This window comes from Copidosoma floridanum, unplaced genomic scaffold, assembly GCF_036245765.1.
Source record: "Copidosoma floridanum isolate Cflo_tuat_1 unplaced genomic scaffold, Cflo_Japanese_pri ptg000019l, whole genome shotgun sequence".
NCBI lineage: Eukaryota > Metazoa > Arthropoda > Insecta > Hymenoptera > Encyrtidae > Copidosoma > Copidosoma floridanum.
This window is the reverse complement of record NW_028321896.1, coordinates 7,945,597-7,959,752: the sequence shown is the minus strand read 5'-3', so window position 1 is coordinate 7,959,752 and position 14,156 is coordinate 7,945,597. Positions and strand designations below refer to the sequence as shown.

The window sequence follows — 14,156 nt, the reverse complement described above, 5'->3', positions numbered from 1 at the left end:
TTAAAATTATTGGATGACAAATTTGTCACGCATTTAGAACAATAAATGTGTAATTGTGGATAATAGTTACCTGATTTGACTTCTTTGGTGCTTTTCTAGCTCTCTTACTTGTCCTTACAACCTTTGATCTGAAAAAAAAATTTTTTTTAAATTATAATAACAATAATAGTAGTGAAACACTGATTTTTCAATAGCTTTGGAGTATGAATGGAATTTGTTTGATTTTTTTTTTTTTTTTTTCAAACGATTTATTGAAAACTTATTCATCAAAGAAACAAAAACACAATGCTTTTTTATGGTTGAAAATTTTTTCACTAATGATAAATGAACGAATAAACTACTCGTTATTGTACACTACATAAAACATAAGATCTCTTTAAAAAAAAAACAAAAAAAAAGAAAGAAAGAAGTTGAAAATTCTCTGCTGAAAAATCAAAGTGAGAATAGAGCAGGAAGTCATAAAAACCTTTAAACAGAGTTGATATGTCTACGATCCACAAGCCACAGTAAAGTAGCACTTTTCAAATCTCGAGAAGCGCAGAATAACAGAAACAAACAAAAAAACCCAGCAGCTGAACGGTTTCATCAAACGACGAGACGTCGTATCGGGCTTATTCACAAGTAGGTATGTAACGTAGATCCGATTACAAAATTTGTTTGGTTTATTCGTCGATCGTGGGTAGACCAACACTATTTTTAAACATACCAGTCGCTTGCTCACACCTACTGTGATATCTATAATGAAGGAAAGAAAAAAACCTTTGGCCGGTGGTTCTGGCAGTTGAAATTCGTGACTCTGACACGCCATTCTCAGGAAATATTTTTTTTAAATTTATTTATTTATTTTTTTTAATTTCTGTGCATATAATCGCGCTATCAGAACGAATAAATTTTGTTACCGGTAGTTTTCAGCCTAAAGTCAAGGTTTAATCAGTATTAAATGATGGTACGCTCAAAAATTTGACAAGTGTTTTAAGTTGTTGCAAAAATTTTATAATGTGTATAAATAGTGAGTGATGAATATTGTAAAGCTGCAAAGAATCTTAATAATTTGATGTGTGATCAAAAGAATTTTTAAATTTCGGGTGGACTACATGTAGTTTAAAGTTGTCAATGGTACGTTTACAATAAGTGGCTTGTTAAATCGATTTTCTTAAACTTAATTAACTCACTTATCGTAAAAAAATTGCATTTTAAAAGATGCATAGTTTAGATGGACACAAACTTTGTCATTCAACTGTTATGGAAATCAATTCAAGCCTTTCTCTTGTATGATTTTTTTTTCTTAATAGGTACATCTGTGTAAAGAAAATCATTTTTTTAATGTAAACCAAAACTGATGGCTTAATAACTGTCATAAAATGAAACAAGAATAAATATAATGTCTATGTCCTTATAATGCCAAATGCTTGTACTTCTGGATAATTGTATCATATTCAATCTCTGTGATTTTTTTTGTGTACGTAGAGAAAAAAAAGTGTTCAATAATTTTTCTAATTACCTTTTGCTAATTTTTTTAAAGGTAAAATTATAACTGTGAAATCTTAGTCTTTAATTATTCCAAGTGTTGAGAGCTCTATCAATTAGCAATCATGAATTGTAATTACATGAAAACAATCGAAAGCAAAATTAAAAAAATTGTGCATGAAAAAAAAAACAAGACTATATAATGAGCAAAATTCATTATTACCCAATTGAGTAAAAAAAACCCCCCTATTTCTCGAGTAGAACCCGACCACAATGAAATAATCAATGAACCGCGTACGTTTATTTGTTCCAGAAATTCGTTGCAAAAGCACCAGCGGCAGCGTACCAGTGCCGACAAGGATAGAGAAAAGATCCCGGCGATCGGAGATGCCGTTGTGGACACCCCAGCCAAGGTCAATCGGTGGAGGACCGGCCTGGTAAATCGGCCTCAAAAAATCTTTTCCCATTTCCACCGCCCCCTATTGTCGACGACCCACAGAGCCCTTTCACGCTCAGAGAGAGGGAGACGGTAAGGTATGGGCCCTTGGATCTTTGGACCTATACCGCTCATACTTGTCTCGTCTCTGGGTCTCATCGTCAACGCGTATGTCATGCTCGTCGTGTTCAGCTTCAACAAGCAGGTAGCGTATCTTTTTTGTCGTGTTTTTATACAATTCTATAATTCAGTGAGAGATAAGTCTAGAGAAACTCTTTAATTTTAGTCGCAACAACAACAATCGGCCAACACACTGCTGCTGATACACTTGGGGGCGGTAGAAGCGGCAGTTTGCCTGGTACTGCTGATATTCTCGACGGGCACGTGGCCCCTGGCTGGTACCTGGTGCGCCCTCTCGGGTTTTTTGTTAGCCCTTTTGCATCCGATCGCCCTCTGGACCATCACCGGACTCAATTGCGAAAGGTGGGTAGTGGGCGGTGACAGCAAAAAATGAAAGTTTCGGATCAAAAGTAATCAAAGATCCATCGTACATTGTGCCCGTTGAAAAGTACTCCCAAATTACGATCGAGGTTTTTAATGTAAAAATTACCACAGGGTTTTTTTCCGTGTTATCGATAAACTTACGCTACATCTAACTTCAACCTGTGGGGATTGTGATTCATGCAAAACTTGACGAAGGTGGCGCTGATTGTATTTGAGCCAAGATGGCATCTAAACTTCCATTCAGTGAAACACGATTTTGGACGCCATCTTGATTTCGGTGCGATCATCGTCACCCTATAATAAAGTTTTGAGCGAACAATTGTCATTTGTAGGTCATCGTGGATGTTACTTACCTTTAATAACTCATAGGTCTTGAAAGTAATCTCAAATGTGAAAAACTGTTTGGTTCCAGGTACTATGCGATCGCAGCGCCCCTGCATTACTCGGCCTTGGTGTCCCCGCGACGAGTCGTTCTTGGCCTAAGTATATCTTGGATCGGCTCGATACTGCTCTGTCTCACCCCATTTTCAGGCCTAGTACCGCCTTACCGCTACGTGCCGGGACTGGGCTGTTGTGCACCAGATTTCGGCAATGGTGGTTGGGGCTCGGCTGGTGTACTTTACGGCGCCATATATGCATTCCTCGGTATCTGTCTACCCGCTTTACTGGTAACTTTGTGCAACTTTCGAGTTCTGGGAATCGCGAGGTACCACAGGCACCGCATAGCTAGCGCCATCTACGAGGTGACGCTCAGCGCCCAGGTAACGATTACGCATCAGAGGAACCCATTTTTTGTACCTGCAGCTACGGCACCAGCGGCTAATGGACCACCTAGGTTTCATAGCGCTGCCAGTACGGTGAGTATTTATTACATTTTTGTTTAAAAATAAAAAATTGTGGTCATTATTTTGTTGAAAAAAAAAAAAAAAAAATGTTTTTGCACAGGTAATGCAGCTCCTTGGCTCGCTCTATCTTCTCTACCTGCCCTATACTTGTCTACTTCTATGGGAGGCATGCGGAAGTGGTATCGACAGTATAAGCAATTTGGCCTCCAGTGGCAGTGACAGCAATACACAGTAAAAAACTTTTTCCTAGCAATTAATATAACTTTCAGACAACAAATTTTTACACTCTTATACCATTATAGCTTCTTTCGCGTTCCGTTATGAGAAAAAAAAAAAAAAAAAAAAAAAAACAAAAAAAACGATATTTTAAAGTTTCGTTGAAATCGGCGATCGGTAGTTTTGACACTTTCGATAACTCTACAAAAATAATCGATCTTATTTCCACATTTTACAACGTAGCAGTGGCGGTGCATCAGCCGCGGTCACAGTGACGAGTAGCGGAATCGCAGGTCTGGCGAGCGTCGGCTGGAGCAGTATCCTCGGCAGCTCGATCCAGCATCACCAGCAGATCCACCGATCGCCCCGCATCGCAACGTCCCTCGCGTCGATCTTGCTTGCCTGCTCGCCGCCCATCAATGGCCTGCTCTACGGCATCAAGTCGCGCACTCTGCGGCGAACTGTGCAGAACTACTGGCGTAAAAAGGCTACCAAGTCCGAACTCCAGCAGGTGAGAGACCCTTTGATAGAAGTATACCGGTGAGATAAATCTTAACGATTATTTGACATTGATATAATTTGTGGGAACTCGGTGGATTTTTTGAGGTTTAAAGTGATCTAAGAAAGTAACATTGCGTTGACAATTATGAGTACGCTACCCCTAACTTATTTGAAACCCAGAGAGTATAGAGTTTCCAAGTATTTGTATATTTTTCCATCAGTTATTGTCATGAATCAAAATTTATCTGTAAAACATTGCTTTTTTAGTTTTATTTTTGATCCTTTGTACTTTAATCCCTGTATTTACAATCTTTGGATATTAATTGTTAAAAAATAGCATATGCAACTCGTGTTTTTCCCTCCCAATAATCAAGTGACAGTAGCATTCACACGTGTGTGAATATCGCACTCATCGCGTATAACGTACTTTTTTTGTGTCCAATCATCAACTCAGAGTCCCCCACTTATGCATTAGTGCATACGTATTGATTATTGTAAATATTAAGACCAAAAACAAATAAATTGTAAGTTCCGTCAAACTAAGGGGGGGGGGCTAGGAGCATACACCGAAATAATGTATTATTCATCAGATAGCTTTATCGAAAGGTATAAATTAATACGTAATAAGGGCTCGAGGAAAAGCGATTGGGGTGAAATGTCACCACCACCGCGCGAGATAATGATCGACTGAATTGATTGGACGAGGTCGTTTGTTACAATTTCAGCGCGATATAAGGGCCGACAAATACTTATACGAGCGGTCGATCGAGATGTGTCTCTTTTGCGATAACAAAACATGGCTTTGATTGCGTACAGTGCTTGACAATAAATAAACGGAATCTTATGCAAATTAATCGCAAATTCAAGTATTTGAGTTGAATAAAAAATGTAAAGTTTTTATTATTATTATTTATTATTTTTTTTTTTTTTAAATAAAACAAGTAACAGTAGCTAATTTGACTCGTAATCTAGAAATATAAAATCTTCAAATAATGCCAAAATAATTTGTATGACTCTTTATAATAAAAGTATTACTTGTAAACTAGTGATCTCCGCACAATTTGGGCCATACAGAGTACAAAGGCTTTATGAATTAAATTTTTGAACGAAGACTTCCTAAATAACATAAAAATTGGTTTTCTGATTAAATCCTACATCAAACCCGCATGTTCCTTTTCCTCAATACGTAAAACAAAGACTCAATTTATTTAGAAAATACCCATCATCCGAACAACATCACAACACGTTTTCCCACGCTTGGGTAGGCAGCGTATACTCTCAAATCCGTACACGATTTCGATTCCCATCTAACCCGATAATTTCGTGCACCCACTCAATTTTCCAACAAATCCGAGATCGCGGAATACGCCCAATCACCCCCAATGGGGCTATAATCACTAGAGCACACGGGGTTAATCAAACCAAACACTCCTCTCCTCCAGATCAGGATGGTCTCCCGAGGTAGGGAAAACGTCGCCCAATATACCTACGCATAATTGACTTTGAAAAACCAAGCAACATTAATATCCTCACACACACACATATATATATATATGCATGCAGCAAAGCTCCCGCAGAAGTAGTCACCTTCGTCTTTGTTAATACAGGAAATTCAGGCGCGAACGCCGAGCGCTGCGGGCTCCCGGCGCCCATCCGGCAGCGGGCCCGCCTCCACCTCGTTCTTTCCGTTCCCGCCGCTTCAGCGTAGATTGAGCGAGGCTCTCCTCGCCCTTGGCAACTGTCGCGCTGCGGTGGGTGGCTTCGGCAGCGGCAACATCGTCGGCGCGTTTCACCGAGCCCGGCTGCAGCCGGCCGCCTCGTGTAATACCCTCCGAGTACCCAACGCTGAGCTTGGTGAGTGGACTTTTTTTTCTTCATCGATTCTTCTTTTTTTACTTTCTTTTTTTTTTTTTTACCCTATAGTTGTGATTTTTTTTAATGTTTTGCACGTCTTTTTTTTTTTTTTTTTTATCGAAAGGTGCATGTGCCCGCACTTGCTCTTATTATTGTCTTTGATTGCAAGAACATCATAATTATACCTAATATAAAGGCATGGAGATTGATTTGTGCGTGAGTTGGTGTGGCAAGAAATGCCTTTATTGTATCTTACCTTTTTGGACTTGTGAGCTTATTACGTAACAAGGGGTCACACTTACTGTACAGCTAACCATCGCTCATCATCGGTTTGTCACAAAAATTAATCAAAAACCTAATGAGCCAGTTTATTATTCATACGCTAGCTTGCGAGGCAATGTATTTTGGCAAGCGTTTATTTAGCAATAATTTGTCATTTGGAAAAACAAACGTCAACTATGAAAAAATCATTTTTTAATTTGCCGTAGAAAAAATATAGTACATCATAATGTTGTATCAGAAAGCAAACAAGTAAGTAGCACCTCGCACCTAAAATGGCACTACTAACCATCAGCATTTTTCGATACTTACGAAGGACAAAAAGCTTAGTTATTGATGGCAGGGTGTCAAAGTTATGCAGGTTTCACGCTTCGAGTCTCCAATTAATCAAAAATACAACTTACAAACTAGAGATAAAAAAATAAATAAATTTCATGGAATACGCTGAAAAGTCAACAGTGTATCATGTATTTTCTGCATCGCCATGCATACATCTATAGCTTCCTTCAAGTTATCATAATCACGACCTACCATCAATAACTCGTATGAAAGAGATGAATCACTGTTTCGAGAATAGGAGTATCATTTCTCCGGTTTTATTACTAATCTACAGCATACATAGAGCCATAGAATATGGCACATCCTACGCACTTCTCATGTCATAACACGCGAGCAAAGGCTTCTTATTTTCATTATTCGTAGTATGGCTATATTCACGAAAAAAAAAAAAAATTGTATTAATCACATCTAATTCAACATTTTTCGTCATTATCTGTCTCTACTATGTTTTAGGTTGGAAAAATATCAACTGAACGTAAACATCCCACTGTGAGCGTTCCGGGTCGTCAGACTCCACGGGGATGATTAATATGCATGAGTAAATGCTTTAATAATATTGAATATTGGTTTTTCAGTAACATACGATTTACACCGAACGATTTACGCGTTGATATTATTTTCATTTCAAAGATTAATGAGAAGTTTTAATATACCATGATACAGGGTTACACATAGTTTACATTTCGTTATATTGGTAGATGTCGTACAAAAAAAAACACTATACATTTTTTTTTTTTTTTAAACAATATCAAATGATACATTTTAAAACATTAAAAAAAAAACTTTACCATGTGTGTATTTAAATACTAATAGTACTAATAGTAGTTTTCCACAAATGTTGTATGCTACTTTGTGTCGCTCAGTGTGCGGATATTTTAATTTCGAGTGCTTGCTTTTTCATTAGTGTGTGAGTACTTGTACAAAATAAGTACTTTGTACACTCATCAAATCACACATTGGGTGCAAACACTTTTTTTTTATAATATTTATATTTTACAGCTATATGAGGTCCCCATACAGGTGCTTTTTGGCTCTGCATTGCTCTACTTTAGGCACACTCATGAGTAAAACAGCATTTTATGACCCGGAATCAGTGCACATAAAATTGTATTTCTCGCACACTTCTGAAAAAAAAAAAAAAAAAAAAAATTGTTTTCGTTATCAAGTCTCAAATTTTGTTAGAACTTTGGTATCGATTGATTGCGTTATAATCGTAATTATGAGCTTTTTCCAATGTGTACATCACTTTTTCAACAATGGCACGAATCGACATCCTAAAAAAGTTACGTAAAATATTGTCTAAAAGTAATAATTAAAGTTTTGGATTTACCATGATAAAATGCTTTGTAAAAGTTTTATCATCATCATTAGCATCACCCCGACAAAATCACGCGTTTTCATGTTTCAATTCAAAAGCGGTTTTTTCCCCAAGGGATGAGACATATTCACAGGGGGATCCTCTATTAACAAGAGCGCGCCTTCCATCGTCGCAGCCGGTGTCATTTAAGGATACACCAGTGCGACCATTATCACCGCTATCATCGTCGTGCGAGACACTGTGTCGCGGTTAATTGCCCCCCAGCCGGCCCGTCATATCAATAATCCAGAGCCACTGGCATTGCCCTGCACGAATGAGTCTTGCGGTCTGGTACTATATACGCCCTCGGTACATGTCGAGGGGCTGTCTATCGATCCCCGATACGTGTACCCGCGTGGATACATAATCCACCGACCCCCTGCTTGTAATCGCAATCTGCGTAGCACATACATATATATTCGGGGCTCATGTCGTGGCCACCCGCGTTGCTCCAATTATCCAGAAATCATGTTTTCCCCACGACAATAGGGCACACGTCGGCGATGATGAATGACAATTCTATCTTTACCTGCAGTTTCGCGTGTGGCCTCTGCTGAAATCTACATTTTTCCGTGGTCAGCCGTGTACATACTTACGGCCGCCTCGAGAAATTCCTACGTCCACTCGTGTGTTGCTCATATGTAGCGTGTGTACATACACATATACTGCTCTTTCGGCTTTTATTTGCATGAGTTGTTGCATGACACGAATTCAAGCTGCTTTTTTGTCGCTTCGCGATAAATCGATAATTATTCGGTTATATGTAACGCCGGGCTGTTGAGGTTTTGCTTTGGTTTTTTGTTTTTTGTTATTGCAATCGCCCGTTTACGGATATACATTAAAAGAGTTTCCCCTTATTTTTTGGTTCTTTTCAGTTTCGTTTCGGTTTTTGTTCAGTATAAAGCACGTACTTTACACGATTGTGTTGCTGGCCATGCAAATATTCCGTAAGTGAGTTTTTTTTTTTAAGCATTTCATTGTTTTTATCACTATCGATGTTGTTTTTTGTTGAAAATTTTTAAAATTTCATATACATACACATTCCTACGAACGAGTCTTATCACGTAAGCCGTTGTTAACAAAAAGCCCATCTACACTACTTACTTGTAACAAAAGTCAAGCACGTGGATGCCGATGCGAATTTCCTTTTTTCTTCATTTTCCTACCAAAATGCACAATCGATATTTGGTTTACGATCGTTTCCACTGATAAAACTCGGGCTGTATCCAGTTGTTTTTATCCCGATAAGTACTTCGAAACAAGCTTTGCGAAATTCAATAGTAAATTTTCTTATCCGACTCGGGCGTATACGTGTATTTCGTTAAACGAGTGTTGGCTACATATCCCGGAGGGAGATATTTTCCTCGCGATACAGCTCAATGTAGCTTAAAATGTCCTTTCTTGTGACTATTTTTTTCTGAAACGATATGTATACGCAAAAAAAAAACCTATATCGAGGCTAGAGAGAGTAGAAAATATCCAAATCGATAAAACACTTAAACAGGCGAGGATTTACGAAAAACATGATCAATGAAAATAACGTCAGCGCCCAACGAACGTGGTGATGAAGGTAAAGGCGGAAGATCGCGAAGATAATATTTTGATGAGTGCAAGGATTATGTGGTACATTTTCAAGGGTTTGTAAAACTAATCGATCCAGAAACTTATACGCTACCAATTAAATGGCCTAAGGTTTCCTACAATTTTTATTCAATTTTAAATATTCAGAAATAGTTTTGGATGCCTGGATTTTTGAAAAAAAATTATTGTTTGTAATCAATAACTTACTAGAAAAAACAGAATCAACTTTAACTAAAGTAAAAACTTTTGTTACTACCATACCATAATATATATATAATAAGTAAAAAATCAACACGAGAGTACTTTAAATGCTTTAACACTCGTGTCAAGTATTTTCCCTTCTTTAGAGGCTTGAAATAAGTTGAACTTCACTATTTGAATGAAGCTCAACTTCTTGTGACTAAACGTGGTTTTACGTGACCGATTTATCATAGTGCACATGCGTGCATGAGTCTTACATTTGTACGGGAAGAATGTTCTTTGCAAAGCATGCGGGTTATTCCAAATATTCCGATCTTAGGTCCATCAGAGAGAAAAAAAAAAAAAAAAAAAAAAAAAAAAAAAAAAAACACACAGCAACTCCTATTTATACTAACAAAAAATAATTCCAACGAGAAGCAAAATAATGATAAAGTGTGAAACGTTGCCACGAAAACAGGGGAGACTGGCCGGCTGGTGAGATCAAGCGCGAGCACCGTGAGCTTGATGGCGGTCCACTACCGTAGCGACTACGACGGTGGCAACGCAACGACGATGACGGACACCCCGAAGCCCACGGCGAACATCAGCCTCAATTTCGGCGCCATAGCCTCGCCGAAGAAGAGCCCGAGGATCTTGATCACGCGGGCGTACAGCGAGGAAAGCCAGGAAGGCGCTAGTCCTCTGCTCAGGCGGCACTTTGCCACCCCTGTATCCGTACCACCCTGCGAGAGTGAGTATATAATATTATACATATGGTTTGCGTGCGGGTGGGCAATTTGAATGCCCATCGGCTCCGAGTCGAGGGGGTTTTCAGAAATTACTCTGTTGAATGTGTAGTCAATTTTCCCCAATGCATTGCAAGCCCGAAATGATTTACTGGGAGAGGATTATCGGGAAAATCAGGGGCGCAAACATTTTTTTTTTTTTTTTTTTTTTTTTTGTTAACATTTTTCATGCCGATCTATTTGATGCGCAGTAGTGGAAGTTGCCAGAAATCATGTAAAATCGAAAACGTTTATGAAACCAAGCCAAGCTTTCACTCAGGGAATCACAGCACACTTTCAATCGTTAAGCTATTCAACGATGAAAAAAAGTATTTTACCGCCGATGAAACTGTTTACGCAACTTGGATCCAATATTTTCGATGAAAGAAAAAAAAAAAAATTCTAGAGCGCCGCTGGCGTTACCGGAGCACCGAAAGCGAAAGTAGCACCGGGAGTAGCGACGCGAGCGTCTGGACAACGGGGCTTCAGCAGCAACAGGCAGCCAAGCGCTCGACCAATCCCAAAAGCTCGACCGACTGGCCTTGTGGCCCTCGGCGCATCAGCCGCGTCAAGACTCTCGAGGAGGGTGCGGCTGTGTTCTCCACCGTCTCGGCGATCGGGGCTACTTTGCCACCAAAGCCCGGCGACTCCACCAGTGCCGATACAACCCATGGAAACGTAAGCTTATGATTTATTTAGTTGTCGGCGGTTTTTGGGCTTTATGGGCTTTTCCGGAAGGAGCTGTAATCGCAAAGGACCGAGAGTGCGTCGTGAGTCTCTCGTAATAAATCCTCGTGGATTTTGGGGTGGCCATTTCTTTGGGTTACCGATTGTACTTTGAGACTTACGTATGTACATTACGGTGATATGGTTGTGCTTGATGTTGAAATCGATGAGTTTGATGTGTCCCGTTGGCGTAAAAAATTAATAATTTCGGTCGGTCGGATTCCCGAGATATTACCTCCCAATTTTCAACTCCTACTTTACACCATAAAGCTCGACATTCATCATTTCATTACATGTACAATCAATTCCACAACTTTCGCGACTTCACAGTTACTTTTTTAGCTTCATAAAATTTAAGTCGCATCTGACGTCGATTATTCCACTGATTTATTTTCAAGAGCTTTATAGCTATGGTCTAAACTAACGTTGGTGTTTACACTCACTCTCTTGGAAATGAATTCAACTCGTGAGTCTTGAACAAAAGGTCTTAATTTAGGCGAAATCTTTCAACATTCCGTTAACGAATTATCAATGTTGTTGCAAAACTGGCTTTTGGAAAGAATTATAAAGTATAGTGAGTAAACTAATGTCCACTGTACTCTATAATGTCGTTTATAAAATACTAAACATAAATAATGTGACTTGCACAAGCCGTGTGTAGCCTATATTTAACTTTGAACATGATTTTTTTGTTCGAAATTGAGGAGATTTTAAACATTCTTTATGCCAAGGGATAAACTGCAAAAATTTCAGCTTATGTAACTGACTGTACTATGCACGGTAAAAAAATATATTTCATCACGTTTGACATCAGTTTGAATGCGCCATAACTCGTTAAACATGAAAATATCCATTAACCACAAAGCTGATGGGTTCTCTTGTTCACCATTTCTTCCGTACTAACGAATTCCAAGATTTTTTTGACATTTTGATGGATGCCATTACGATGTTGTCTTGCAGCTTGTACCACCTATTGCTTACAAGAAACCATCAATAATCGTCCACGTGTCCCCCTCTGCTACTCTGCTTTTTCCGTAACACAGCTTTAGCAGCACACTAATGAAAAAAAAACAAAAAAAACACACACATACACTTCACCTCAGAACCTCTATTTTATTTTCAAACAGGTCATGAGAAACTTATCGATCGGCAGACACCAGCGAGTTAACGAGGAAACATCGGTCACTACGGCGCGCCACCCGTGCCTTCTTCTTCTTCTTCCCTTGCCCCGTAAAATAAGAGTCCCGTCACGTGACAAGCCCAAACTCGGTTTCTCGTGATTCAACGGCACCACCTGCAAGTGCCTTGTAATAATATAATAGCAACTGCGCGGCCACTTGTTGCAGGATCAGCTAGAAGAGCACCCCAACAACGATGACGACCACAACGACTACAACGGCTCGGTCAAGGAGAACGAAGATCCGAAGGAAAAAAAAGGGGAGGAGGAGAAGGAGGTGGGGGATCTTGAGTCTAATTGCAACGAAGGAAATGGTAATGATATTGGTCCAGAGAACAACGATGCTGGCGAAGCAAACGCACGCAGTGATAGTTCAAACAGTTGGAACAGCAGTGGTGCCGAGGATAACTCGAGGGGCTCTGACGATGCTGGCTTGTTTATGCATCCCATTACCGAGACGATGATTGGTAATAATTTTTCTTTATCTTTTCTTTGTAATACATGATATACCTACTTGTGTTCGTGACTACAGGTATAACAGCAATGAATAATAATTTGCTTCCGGTACAGGTAGATTAAAAGATCACAATGACTGAATATTACAGTTACAGTCAAAATGGATTATTCAAGTTGAGGTGTACGGTATATTACGAACGAAACTAAACTAAAAAGGCCTAAGAGTTGCGATTTGCGTAAAAACGTTGGTCAACAATTTATTGACGTAACAAAGATAACATCAAAATCATTGATGTGGTTTATGATTTAATTAGAGTCGTAACAAGGTGGTAGTGCTTACAAAAGCGTTTAGTCGTTAATAATAAAAAAAAAAAAAAAAAAAAAAGAAATTTACTATAGACTCCATGACGGTTATTAAATTATCTCCAGGACCAATTCCGATCCTTTGATTTTATCAATCCGACCCGAAACCTTTGCACCATTGTTCGAGCACTCAATTATGTACATAACGACGCCTCCACTTGCAGAAAACGGACGAGATGCCAGGACGAGCCGGACGGAGGAAAAGACACGCGCAGGTCAGCGCTCGCGGCGAAAATCGCGAATCGCGCGGAAAACCGAAGCGGACCGGGAACAAGCCGCCAGGCAGCTACGGCCCCTCCTGACATCGACCTCCTAGCCATCGCTGTCGCCGCGCGACGAGGACAACGAGCTGGCAGCCAAAGTAGCAAAAAGGACTCGTCCCGCGGTGTGGATTTAAATGGGCAAGTGGTCTTATTGTATAGGTGCATATATCTGCCGGGAAGCGGCATAGTCGGGGGGGTTGAGAACTCGCTCGTACCTATAATAGTTATAACGATTTCCGGGTCCCCGCGGGAGCCGTGATCTAGAATAACGAGCAGCGCAGTATCGTCTGGCTTTGTGCTCCTCTTGTCGCGTGCGCTTCTGCGAGGTATCTCTTTGTGCTCGTAACTTACTTTCGAAGAACCTTTTGGTTAAACAGTATTACATTATATATGTACGTGCTTGAACAAAAATATACGTATGCGCTTTGTTGGTGGTGTAAGGTTCTGGACCGTGCACTGTCAACTTTCCGTTTCAGTATACATTTTTTTTTAAGATACTCGATTTATTTGAACTGCAACTTTCATGACAATATCGAGAGAGCTGTTGGAGGGTAGGTATATTCAAAAGTTCAAAGGGATGACGATTTTCTGCTCGAAAATCTGGTAGGATTATTTTAATTGGGTATACTTTTGGACTGTGCTGCGCTTCTTTTTTGTAAGTTTTCCGCAGGTGGTCCTCGTATTTGGTATCAAAAAGCTATTCCTTGGATCTGAAAACTCGTTCGTTGAATATTTTCATTTAAACTTACACTTGACATTATTTTGGTCATAATTGTGGTTGTGTCGGTAAAGCATATACATATACTTCCTGAGAACACTTTGTTTAC

At 39.5% G+C, this 14,156-nt stretch overlaps 2 protein-coding genes across 2 annotated transcripts in view; one reads left to right on the top strand and one right to left on the bottom strand.

Moving 5' to 3' along the window:
- Positions 1-14,156, bottom strand: part of LOC106639296 (phytanoyl-CoA dioxygenase, peroxisomal-like) — a 74,193-nt gene that overhangs the window by 54,322 nt on the left and 5,715 nt on the right. Inside the window, exon 2 of the mRNA XM_014352817.2 lies at positions 71-128. The gene's annotated coding sequence lies outside the window, so the exon portion shown is untranslated. The remainder of the gene's footprint in view (positions 1-70; positions 129-14,156) is intronic.
- LOC106639294 (uncharacterized) lies at positions 1,829-13,444 on the top strand. Its single transcript, XM_089592543.1, has 10 exons — positions 1,829-2,108; positions 2,190-2,386; positions 2,820-3,264; positions 3,353-3,483; positions 3,712-3,979; positions 5,577-5,823; positions 10,038-10,310; positions 10,751-11,022; positions 12,417-12,714; positions 13,231-13,444. Exons 1-10 carry the CDS (start codon positions 2,004-2,006, stop codon positions 13,380-13,382), a joined length of 2,388 nt encoding a protein of 795 aa, XP_089448669.1. The 5' UTR covers positions 1,829-2,003; the 3' UTR covers positions 13,383-13,444.

Bases quoted from the DNA above. Each gene is read 5' to 3' on its own strand.
- LOC106639294 (XM_089592543.1), top strand. From the start codon at position 2,004: ATGGGCCCTTGGATCTTTGGACCTATACCGCTCATACTTGTCTCGTCT. The intron at 2,387-2,819 runs GTGGGTAGTGGG...GTTTGGTTCCAG, and splicing joins ACCGGACTCAATTGCGAAAG to GTACTATGCGATCGCAGCGC. The intron at 11,023-12,416 runs GTAAGCTTATGA...CACTTGTTGCAG, and splicing joins CCGATACAACCCATGGAAAC to GATCAGCTAGAAGAGCACCC.